The 12299-nt window shown below is 47.7% G+C and overlaps 2 protein-coding genes across 2 annotated transcripts in view; one reads left to right on the forward strand and one right to left on the reverse strand.

Moving 5' to 3' along the window:
• LOC136590885 (zinc finger protein 157-like) overlaps window positions 1-12299 on the forward strand; it is a 261800-nt gene that overhangs the window by 63060 nt on the left and 186441 nt on the right. The window lies entirely within an intron of this gene.
• Window positions 1-12299, reverse strand: part of LOC136590843 (zinc finger protein 420-like) — a 49444-nt gene that overhangs the window by 11747 nt on the left and 25398 nt on the right. Inside the window, exons 2-10 of the mRNA XM_066588401.1 lie at window positions 4689-4842; window positions 4414-4581; window positions 4209-4332; window positions 4015-4088; window positions 3791-3898; window positions 3126-3290; window positions 2921-3044; window positions 2727-2800; window positions 2116-2167 (exon numbers count right to left, since the gene is read on the reverse strand). Coding sequence (XP_066444498.1) covers window positions 2116-2167; window positions 2727-2800; window positions 2921-3044; window positions 3126-3290; window positions 3791-3898; window positions 4015-4088; window positions 4209-4332; window positions 4414-4581; window positions 4689-4796 — 997 coding nt within the window. The 5' untranslated portion in view covers window positions 4797-4842. The remainder of the gene's footprint in view (window positions 1-2115; window positions 2168-2726; window positions 2801-2920; window positions 3045-3125; window positions 3291-3790; window positions 3899-4014; window positions 4089-4208; window positions 4333-4413; window positions 4582-4688; window positions 4843-12299) is intronic.

Consider the following 12299-nt stretch of genomic DNA (forward strand, 5'->3'; position numbering starts at 1 on the left):
CACCGTGTGCATCTCCACCATTGGAGATTAGAGAAGACCAGCCGGTATCTACGCCGTATGCATCTCCACCATTGGAGATCAGAGAAGACCAGCCGGTATCTACACCACATACATCTCCAGCATAGGAGATCAGAGAAGACTATCCGGTATCTACGCCATATACATCTCCGTCATTGGAGATCAGAGAAGACCAGCTGGTATCTACGCCGTATACATCTCCACCATTGGAGATCAGAGAAGACCAGCCAGTATCTATGTCATATACATCTTCGCCATTGGAGATCAAAGAAGAGCAGCAGGTATCTACACCATGTGCATCTCCACCATTGGAGATTAGAGAAGACCAGCCGGTATCTTCGCCGTGTGTGTCTCCACAATTGGAGATCAGAGAAGACCAGCCGGTATCTATGTCGTATGCGGGGCGTCAGCCAATCACAGTCATTCAACATTGAATAGCTGTGATTGGCTGACGCCACGTGAGTTATCCAATCACAGCCATTCAATGATGTCATTGAATGGCTGTGATTGGCTGAAAGTGCGTGAGTTAGCCAATCACAGCATTAGCTTTCTAGAGGCGGAGATTTTAAAACCCGCATCCAGAAAGCAATGCTCTGTCGGAGACGAGGAGGGAGCGACAGCCTGCAGAAGCGCTGTAGAACGCCGGGGGAGGTGAGTACTGATTCCAGGTGTATAAGGTGACAGTTGGGGGGTCGTCTTATACACCGGAATATACAGTAGTTACACATAAATATAATAAATATCGGCTCCCGATCCCCATACAGACCCAGAATGTGCGGGGCATACATTTATGTCCTGTGTCATTAAGGGGTTACTTTTGCTGTGAAGCCTTTCACAGAATGCAGCCTGGAGTGCCTGAACGTTCCAGTCTGATTCAGCGCCAGCGTGCAGAACCAAATAGCATACTGGCCGACGGTCAGAGACTTCTGGCGGAGATGAACAAGTGTGGAGGAAACTTCACTGGGCTTCTCACAAACAGCCACATACTGGTATGACTTTGGACTATTTCTGGAGGCAGCACCTCGGGAACCCCGGTTTTCACCCTAGACCCAGTAATGCGGCTGTTGATGCTGCTCTGGGCCGAGGCGCAATACCTGAAGGTCATAGCAGGAGCGTAGCAGAGAAACAGGCTGCAGTCAGGGTTGGTGGCAGTTTTGCGAGGGATCATTTTTGCGGGACGTCCTGCAATTTTTGAGTACTTACGTCTTTTTATTACATTTTTTTCTTGGAGACGGGATGACCAAAAAAGTGCAATTCTGGCGTTCTTTCTATTTTCTTCCGACGACGGTCACCGTGCGGGGTAGATAACGCATTATTGTGATAGATTGGACTTACGGACGCAGCGATACTAAATGAGATCTTCAGTTTTATTATTTTGAAAACTTTATTTTGTAAACTAAATTTTACAGCTTTTTTAGTCCATAGGGGCTGATAATTTGTGATGATTTGATCGCTCCTGCAGTATGGTGCAATACCATAGTATTACATTTTACCATGATCTGACAAGCAGGCTATCAAGCCATGGCACAGACATGGCTTGATGGGAAATCTGCAATGGCAGCCCTAGGGGCTTTAAGAAGGTCCTTGGATGCCATGGCAACACACAATCTCATCGCGCCAAGATATGCGGGACCCCCGACCATCGATCAGGGCATTTAAAAGCTTAACAGCGATGCGGCTTATCAGAGCTATTGCGGGCTGTAAGAACCAGCCGGCACCTGCATTGTGTGGAGGGGGATCGACCCGCCATCTTCTTCCATACATATCCCGAACCTGCAGGACGTAATGGTCTGTCCTGTAGTGTTAAGGGGTTAAACCTGCACCGTATTTTTACTGTCTGCCGAGATTAAAGCCCAGGACCAAGTGCCATGGACGTCAACACTGGATGGAGATTGATATAAGAATTCCAATACCTCAGAAAAATTGGGGGATGAGGGCCAAGTACCAGAAGTTATAGGGGATGTCTGCCCCTGCTTATACAGATGACCATTTTTACCCTCTGACCTCGCTGGTATGGCATCTCCACCATTGTAGAGCAGGTAGAGCGTTCTAAGGAAACTCAGTCTGTAATGCACAGGATTTATGAAAGGCTCTTACCAGTCACTGATGGGGGCGCTCCGAGTCCACTCCGCGTTCCACCACAACTTTCCTGCAAAGACATCACATTAAGGACATAAGAAAGAAGACCCCAATTTCATCTTCTATCCAGACAGCAGTCGCTCTTGTCTTTAGTGGTGACTTTACTGTAGAAAGCCGCTCACCGGACTTCTAGTATTATAGTATAATCATGTCCGCCCTTAGACGACTCTGGAGCCCAGAACTGTATGTTCTAGATGAGGCGGCACTAATGATCTGTACAGCAGTAAGATTATGGCCATAACTGGGGAGTCAATGACTCCTTCAATACATGAGAGGATTCTGTCAGCCTTAGAAGCAGCTGACTGGCATTGTGCTGATAGTCTGTGAGTTACATCTACACTGCAGGACTATACATTTATCCACACGGACTATCAATTACCAGTGGATGTCCGAACAGCCGGAAGGAGAACACAATCTATTATGTTACCAGAAGTCATTTGTAGCCACTACCTACCACAGCCACCAATATCATCATATAGAGCGTACATGTCACTGCGGCCGAGAGGTTTACTATAAAGCTTCATTACATCCATCTATAGAGGGTCTGCAGGAATCTCAGCTCCATCTACCTGATGATCCGGTGGGTCTTGGGAATATGGAGGACTGGGACATCTCTCTGGTGGATTTCTCTGACTGCATCCATCTATAGGAAATATATACAGTGACTGAATACATTGTCTATATGTGATGATCAGATGATGAGGGAGTCTAGGTGACCCTCATACCTGATGTCTCCTCTATAATCAGGTAGGTCTCCTCTTACCCAGTGATGTGAGGGGCCGGTGGTCCTCCATCATGACGTCCTTGTACAGATCCTTGTGTCCTTCTACATACTCCCACTCCTCCATGGAGAAATAGACAGTGATGTCCTGACACCTTATAGGAACCTGACAACACAATATACCATCATCACCCAGACCCTCCCTTGGCGTTATTATATAATGTCCCCCATTCCTGGCAGCGCTCACCTCTCCGGTCAGCAGCTCGGTCATCCTGGTGGTAAGTTCTATAAGCTTCTGCTCATGTATCAATGAGTGAGGTGGAGGCTCGGTGATGGGGCTTCGAGTCCGGCTCCGTCGTCCTGACACACGGAGGGCCACACACGCACCAGACTTCTTTACTACTGTGCAATCCTTTGTATGGAGAGACACTGATGACTACATGGAGTCTAAAGGCCCATTTACACACAAAGATAATTATACTCTTTCAAAAGATTGAAAGATGAGCGGTCGTTTTGCATAAAGTACTAATAGGCAATAATTGCTATTAGTACTTTATCAGTGTCATATGCATGCAAATGAACTTATGGGAGCTATTGCAGAACTCAGCAGGAGGTCTGCGTTCTGTAATTTGCTCCACTGTTCAGCCATGGGCTGCTAGGAGAATACAATGTAATCTCTAGCTTCCCGTGTTCTGCTGGAGGATGGTTTTCAAGCAGAATTGAAAACCACCCTTCGACAGAAAACTTTAAAATGGGCACATTTAGACATAACGATTATTGCTCAAAGGATGGCGTTTGAGCAAATTTTGAGCAATAATCGTTGTATCTAAATGAGCCTTAAGAACCCTTCACCTTCCCAGTCATTACCGGTTGTAGTAATTGAGATAAAAGGGACTCATGTGAAACTCTCACCTCTCCGGTTATCAAGGAGATGATCTCCAGGGTGAGCTCTAATATCCTGGAAGCCTTGTAGTTTCTGTCCTCCATCCTCGGAGGGTCATTGATAAGAAGGACCATCGTCTATAGAGGAACAACATGAAGATATAATGGAGCACATCCTGCACTGCGGCTGAGAGGTTTACTATAAAGCTTCCATCCATCTATAGAGGATCTGCAGGAATCTCAGCTCCATCTACCTGATGATCCGGTGGGTCTTGGGAATATGGAGGACTGGGACATCTCTCTGGTGGATTTCTCTGACTGCATCCATCTATAGGAAATATATACAGTGACTGAATACATTGTCTATATGTGATGATCAGATGATGGGGGAGTCTAGGTGACCCTCATACCTGATGTCTCCTCTATAATCAGGGAGGTCTCCTCTTACCTGGTGATGTGAGGGGCCGGTGGTCCTCCATCATGACGTCCTTGTACAGATCCTTGTGTCCTTCTACATACTCCCACTCCTCCATGGAGAAATAGACAGTGATGTCCTGACACCTTAGAGGAACCTGACAACACAATATACCGTCATCACCCAGACCCTCCCTTGGCGTTATTGTATAATGTCCTACATTCCCGGCAGCGCTCACCTCTCCGGTCAGTAACTTGGTCATCCTGGTGGTAAGTTCTAGGAGCTTCTGCTCATGTATCAGTGAGTGAAGTGGAGGTTCAGTGATGGGGCTTCGAGTCCGGCTCCGTCCTCCTGACACACGGGGGGCCACACACTCACCAGACGACTTCTTCACTACCGTGTAATCCTGTGTATAGAGACACTGATCACTACATGGAGTCTAAGAACCCTTCACCTTCCAGTCATCACCTGCTGTAGTAATAGAGATAAGAGGGACTCATGTGAAACTCTCACCTTTCCAGTTATCAAGGAGATGATCTCCAGGGTGAGCTCTAATATCCTGGAAGCCTTGTGGCTTCTGTCCTTCTCCATCCTCGGAGGGTCATTGATGAGAAGGACCATTGTGGTCTCTAGACAACTATAGCAGTGAGTGCTGTACCTGAGGAGCCTGAGGGAAGACAAGGAGGACTGAGTGCAAAATCACATCTGGAGGAACATCTTCCATGAAGTACAGGGACTCACTGACTGGTTATTTTAGGATGACTCGTATCGTGTAATGGAGGGGACTTATACACCAGAGTGCTGGTTGGTCAGTTTATAAAGTCGCGTCCGCAGTCGGTCCTGCAGTGGGTTGGGGTCTCCCCATAGGACTACGGGTCCTCCGGCTGTAGACGGCTCCATAGGAGGACACAGAGGACTCTAACCCTCCAGTGTCGATCAGCTGGGGGCATCTGGGTAACAGATACTGGAAGTAACATTTCTCCATCAGGAGGGACACAACGTTAATCTATGACAACTCTGCAGGTAGTTCTCCCCAGTCTGTCGGCCGAGCATTTGTGAGTGACATCTAATGGCAGTAAACCGCTGGCAGACATCTCCGTCCTCTGCAGAGACATCCGGTGGTGACTTATCTCCCAGGAACACAAGGCTTAAAGGAATGATATTACCAAATATATTTTTGCATTAAATTTAAACCAGATAGAAATATTTTTCATTTTTCCCCATTTGTTTCTATTTTGTGTTTGTGGAATTTTTTTATTCTGCTGCCTATATATGACTTTGGGGCAGCCATCTTTTCTGAGCCAGATTTTACAGCATTTAGAAGATATGCTTTACGGCAGCTGATGGGCAATTGACTTGTATCGGAGACTGTTCAATTTTTTTTTCTTTTTTTTTAAATCAAATTATTTTTCTTAAATCATAATTTTTAAGTACAATCACCACTTAATTTCAATGCACTTTAACATGCATAAGTATGATATACGTGGGACATATCATCACCCCACCCAAACAACACAATCAATCATAACTGTACACAAATAATCTCTCCCATCTTCCTCCTAAAAAAATAATTAGGCACATACAGAAAAAAGCAAAAACTAACTCTTTACCTTCCCCTCTGTCCCCCTCCAAATCTTATCAGCTTTTTTACGATACCTCAATGCAACTAGCACTAGATATCCATTATATATATCAGGCCATCTTCCTCAAATGAGGTCAAACTTCATCAAGAAGCCTCCTTTTGACATCTCCCCCTTTCCTAGAATTCAACCTCTCTTATCTTTGTTACAAACTCTGTTGGGGGAGCGGCTGCTCCCAGCGGGTTGTAATCCGCTTTCGCGACTCATACAATGCTATCTGAATTCCCAGAAGCATAGGTGTACCATCAGGGGTCACAATGACAACCAGGCCCCTGCACTGAGGGGGCACAGAGGCTAACCAGGGGCTCCGAGCCTCTGACGACTTCTCACCACACTAGTGATTACCGGCCATGGTGCCGCAGCTCCCCGGCCAATAGTCACACAGCAGTGCTGATATCAGGCACAAACTCTGATGTCACAAGTGCGCGCCCAGGATCTTCCTACCCTGACGCATGTTCACATCTTCATCAGCACTTTGGCCCTATTCACCAATCAGGTTGCTGGATTTGTGAAACGGACAACCCAAACCAATGAGGTTGCTGGAATTGTGAATCAGAACCAATCAGGTTGCTGGAATTGCTGAATAGGGCCGAAGTGCTGATGAAGATGTAAATATGCTCCCCCTGACCTGTCCTCCTTAGTTCCACAGAAGAGGAGAAAGGAGGAAGTGTTTGGGTGCAGACACTGCAGTCAGCTTGTGGCTTGGGTGGGGTATTACTACTGGGGCTACTGAGGGTGTTACTATTAGTACTAGGACTAATTCTGAGGTTAATATTACTACTGGGGCTCCAGGAAGGGGGGGGGGGGTCATATTACTACAGGGGCTACTTAGGAGGTTCATATTACTACAGGGGCTACTGAAGGGGTTCATATTGCTACTGGGGCTACTAAGGGGGTTCATATTGCTACGGAGGGGGTTAATAGTACTGGGGCTACTGTTGGGTAGATATTTCACTATACAAACATAGGGATGCATAGATGGAGTACCTGTAGTGGCCTGAACAAGGGAACTACATAGCGCTGTTTAGCTGTGGGGACTGGTAATATAATAAACGGCCCTAGGGGTTTAATCTGAGTCATTTTACATTCAGCTGCACAGGATAGAAAAATGCCTAGAGACTCAGATGATCCAGGTAGCCTAGCAACCAGATAGGCTGTGATTGGCTACAGACAGACTGATCAGGTGACAGAGGCAATAAATAGCCAGACAACGGTCGCAGGAGGTAGAAAAAGGAAGAGGGAGAAGCCAGTGAGAAGACGGGAAGAAAGGAGAAGAGAAAAGAGATAGACAGGAGAAGAAAGAGAGAAAGCAGAGAAATAGGAGAAAAGTCAGAGAAACAGTGAGTAAAAGAGAGTCAGCTGTGACAGTGAGTAGAGGAGAGCCAGCTGTGACAGTGAGTAGAGGAGAGCCAGCTGTGACAGTGAGTAGAGGAGAGCCAGCTGTGACAGTGAGTAGAGGAGAGCCAGCTGTGACAGCGAGTAGAGGAGAGCCAGCTGTGACAGCGAGTAGAGGAGAGCCAGTTGTGACAGCGAGTAGAGGAGAGCCAGTTGTGACAGCGAGTAGAGGAGAGTCAGCTGTGACAGCGAGTAGAGGAGAGTCAGCTGTGACAGCGAGTAGAGGAGAGTCAGCTGTGACAGCGAGTAGAGGAGAGTGAGCGGTGACCGTGAGTAGAGGAGAGCCAGCCGTGACCGTGAGTAGAGGAGAGTGAGCGGTGACCGTGAGTAGAGGAGAGCCAGCCGTGACCGTGAGTAGAGGAGAGCCAGCCGTGACAGTGAGTAGAGGAGACTCAGCCGTGACAGTGAGTAGAGGAGACTCAGCCGTGACAGTGAGTAGAGGAGAGTCAGCCGTGACAGTGAGTAGAGGAGAGTCAGCCGTGACAGTGAGTAGAGGAGAGACAGTCGTGACAGTGAGTAGAGGAGAGTCAGCATGACAGTGAGTAGAGGAGAGTCAGCATGACAGTGAGTAGAGGAAAGTCAGCTGTGACCGTGAGTAGAGGAGAGTCAGCCGTGACAGTGAGTAGAGGAGAGTCAGCCGTGACCATGAGTAGAGGAGAGAGAGCTGTGACAGCGAGTAGAGGAGAGTCAGCTGTGACCGTGAGTAGAGGAGAGTCAGCTGTGACAGTGAGTAGAGGAGAGTCAGCTGTGACCGTGAGTAGAGGAGAGTCAGCTGTGACCGTGAGTAGAGGAGAGCCAGCTGTGACAGTGAGTAGAGGAGAGCCAGTTGTGACAGTGAGTAGAGGAGAGCCAGTTGTGACAGTGAGTAGAGGAGAGCCAGTTGTGACAGTGAGTAGAGGAGAGCCAGCTGTGACAGCGAGTAGAGGAGAGCCAGCTGTGACAGCGAGTAGAGGAGAGCCAGTTGTGACAGTGAGTAGAGGAGAGCCAGTTGTGACAGTGAGTAGAGGAGAGCCAGTTGTGACAGTGAGTAGAGGAGAGCCAGCTGTGACAATGAGTAGAGGAGAGCCAGCTGTGACAGCGAGTAGAGGAGAGTCAGCTGTGACAGCGAGTAGAGGAGAGTCAGCTGTGACAGCGAGTAGAGGAGAGTCAGCTGTGACAGCGAGTAGAGGAGAGTGAGCTGTGACCGTGAGTAGAGGAGAGTCAGCCGTGACCATGAGTAGAGGAGAGAGAGCTGAGATGAAGAGATGTAAATATGAAGAGAGATGGAGGAAGCTCCCAGCATGTAAGACACAAGGATCATCATTGTTGCAGATTGTATGTCTCTTGTTACTCACTGTGCGTTGAACAGAATTGTCTCATCTCCCTGTCTGGTTGAATAATAGCACCGTGTTTACTACAAGTTAAAGGGGATGTCCGGCGACAAAAGGTGACATTATTTATAAAAATGCTGCTTCCCTTTCAGTAAGCATGGTAACACACAGCATACAGGGGTCAGACCGCAGGCACATCAGATGGAATGTCCATTTCTTACTTTGTAATCTGATGTTCAATGCAGCTTTCAAAGATGGCGCCATTGTCCTGCCTTCCCATAATGCCCTGCGCTCTTGCCCCCTCTGTGTGCGCACTCCTGATGTCAGCAAGAGACATGAAAAAACAGGGTTTCCTGGCCTCACTTAGCTCCCATCCTGGCCCCGCCCATGACACGCCCCCACCCACCTCTATTGCACTGATCTACAGTCCCTCCCTGCCCAGGCCCAGTCCCCACTATGTCCCTCTACAGTACAGCATGCTCTCCTGCTGCACAGTGTGCGGGGCCAGGAGACACTGTCTGTACACACTCATCGTTCAGTGTATACAGCAGCCGATCAGTACTGAACGGCCGCTGTGTAAAGTGAATGGAGAGGGGGGCGGGAGAGAAACAAGGATACCGGCCTGACAGGCACCCCCCCCCCCCCACAAGTAACACTGACAGACCCCTCCCCCGTGACAAGTCACACTGACAGCCCCCCTCCTGACAAGTAACACTGACAGACCCCTCCCCCGTGACAAGTCACACTGACAGCCCCCCTCCTGACAAGTAACACTGACAGACCCCTCCCCCGTGACAAGTCACACTGACAGCCCCCCTCCTGACAAGTAACACTGACAGCCTCCCAAACCCTCCCTGTGACTAGTTGTCAGTACCCTGACCCCCAGCAGTGACTAGTTGTCAGCACCCGACCCCCGGGGCAACTAGGTGCAAGCACCCCTACCCCCAGCGGCGACTAGTTGTATTATCTATATAACACAGCAGCCACCATTCAGAATAGTCCTAGCTCCCCTCCTCCCCTCCCTGCACAGGCAGGATTACACTGAGAGGAGACACCTATATACGGATAACACAGCAGCCACCATTCAGAATAGTCACAGCCACCTCCTCCCCTCCCTGCACAGGCAGGATTACACTGAGAGGAGACACCAATATACGGATAACACAGCAGCCACCACTCAGAATAGTCACAGCCACCTCCTCTCCTCCCTGCACAGACAGGATTATACTGAGAGGAGACAGCTATATGTAGAGAACACAGGACCCACCACCATTAAGAGAAGCATGGAGTCTAGATCACGTGAGGTCATTGCCCCCTTTACTCTTCCTTAGTCAGACCTCATCTGGAATACTGGGTCCAGTTCTGGGCACCCCACTTTAAAAAAGACATAGACAAACTGGAGCAAGTTCAGAGAAGAGTTACCAAGATGGTGAGCGGTCTGCAAATCATGTCCTATGGGGAACGGTTAAAGGATCGGGGAATGTTTAGCAGAAGAGAAGGCTGAGAGGAGACTTAATAGCCGTCTACAAATATCTGAAGGGCTGTCACAGTGCAGAGGGATCAGCCCTATTCTCATCTGTACAAGGAAAGACTAGAAGCAATGGGATGAAACTGAAAAAGAGGAGACACAGATTAGATATTGGACAGTGAGAGGGATCAATGAGTGGAACAGGTTGCCAGGGGAGGTGGGGAATTTTCCTTCAATGGAAGGGTTCAAACAAAGGCAGGACAAATATCTGTCTGGGATGATTAAGTAAATCCTGCACTGAGCAGGGGATTGAAACCGATAACCCTGGAGGTCCCTTCCAACTCTACCATTCTAGGATTCTATCCACAATAGTAATCTACCTCCCCTCTATGTGTATATACTGAAGGGAATCTACCTCACCTCTGTGTGTACATACTGAGTAGAATCTACCTATCCTCTATGTGTATATACTGAGTAGAATCTACCTCACCTCTGTGTGTATATACTGGGGAGAATCTACCTCACCTCTATGTGTATATACAGAGGAGAATCTACCTCCCCTCTATGTGTATATACTGGGGAGAATCTACCTCACCTCTATGTGTATATACAGAGGAAAATCTACCGCACCTCTATGTCTATATACAGAGGAGAATCTACCTCCCCCTCTATGTGTATATACTAAGAAGAATCTACCTTCCCTCTATGTGTATATACTGAGGAGAATCTACCACCCCTCTATGTGTATATACTGAGGAGAATCTACCTCCCTTCTCTGTGTATATACTGAGGAGAATCTACGTCACCTCTATGTGTATATACTGAGGAGAATCTACCTCCCCTCTATCTATATATATAAAATTGAATGTATGTCTGTCTGCGTGCGTGCGTGCGTGTTTGTCCTTTATGCGCTACTACACCATTCATCCGATCGCCATGAAACTTTGGGAAGTTGTTGAGTACACTCCTGGGAAGATTATAGGCATAGTACAAATATCCTACGATAAATGGCGCGCGAGCGTCGTCGAAAGTTACGCCCCCCCCCCCACGTAGATCGAATAAGTAAGCCACCTGCTATTGTGATGTCATCACTGATGTCATCAACATCGGACGCCCTTGAACATGCCCCAACATGTTCTATAAAGCTGCATTGTGATGTCATTAAGGCTCTATTATGACACGTACAGCTTGGAACCACTAGAGCACGCCAGCCAATTACCATTGGAGTTGGAAGTGGGTAAACAAGTACTAGGATATCTTCCTAAGAAGCCACAGCAGCCGGATAAATTGTATGTTCCACCCAACGGCTATTTTATTCAGCCCGCAAGGGGGAAGCAGCGGCCTACAAAATCTAATTCTCTCATTTCCTGATGTCATAGATAGATAGATAGATAGATAGATAGATAGATAGATAGATAGATAGATAGATAGATAGATAGATAGATAGATAGATAGACTGTATGCAATAACCCTGATAGATAGATAGATAGATAGATAGATAGATAGACTGTATGCAATGACACGTACAGCTTGAAACCATAAATACTAGAGCACGCCAGCCATTTACAGTCAGTCTCCATTGAAGTTGGAAGTGGGCAAACATGTACTAGGCCAGTGATGGCGAACCTTTTAGGGACCGAGTGCCCAAACTACAACCCAAAACCCACTTATGTATCGCAAAGTGCCAACACGTCAGGGGGCGGGGCTTATCACAACGTATGATTTTACCCCTGTCGTTCTAAAAAGGACAAGGCTGTTTCAGAATAGACCGGGTGCAGATTCTGACTGCTTTTTGGACGCGGAAATACTGCAGAATGTGCTCAGCGGAGATTTCTGTGGAAAATTCTGCAGCATTTCCGCATCTAAAAAGCAGTCAAAATCTGCACCCGGTCTATTCTGAAAGAGCCCTGCCCATTTCTGCCACATGTACACATACCCCAGCGGTAATAGTGACACCTTCACCCCAGCGATAATAGTGACATCCCACAGCAGTAATAATAGTGACACTCCCCCCATTAGTAATAAGAGTGACATACCCCAGCGGTAAACCTCAGTGGTCGCTGCTGCCGTCATCTAGATATATAAAAACGTAGTATGTATGTATGTCTGTCTTCGCAGCAACGCGCGAACATGCCCCAACATGTTCTCATAAGCTGCATTGTGATGTCATTAAGGCTCTATTATGACACGTACAGCTTGGAACCACTAGAGCACGCCAGCCAATTACCATTGGAGTTGGAAGTGGGTAAACAAGTACTAGGATATCTTCCTAAGAAGCCACAGCAGCCGGATAAATTGTATGTTCCACCCA

This window comes from Eleutherodactylus coqui, chromosome 1 (assembly GCF_035609145.1).
Source record: "Eleutherodactylus coqui strain aEleCoq1 chromosome 1, aEleCoq1.hap1, whole genome shotgun sequence".
Lineage (NCBI taxonomy): Eukaryota > Metazoa > Chordata > Amphibia > Anura > Eleutherodactylidae > Eleutherodactylus > Eleutherodactylus coqui.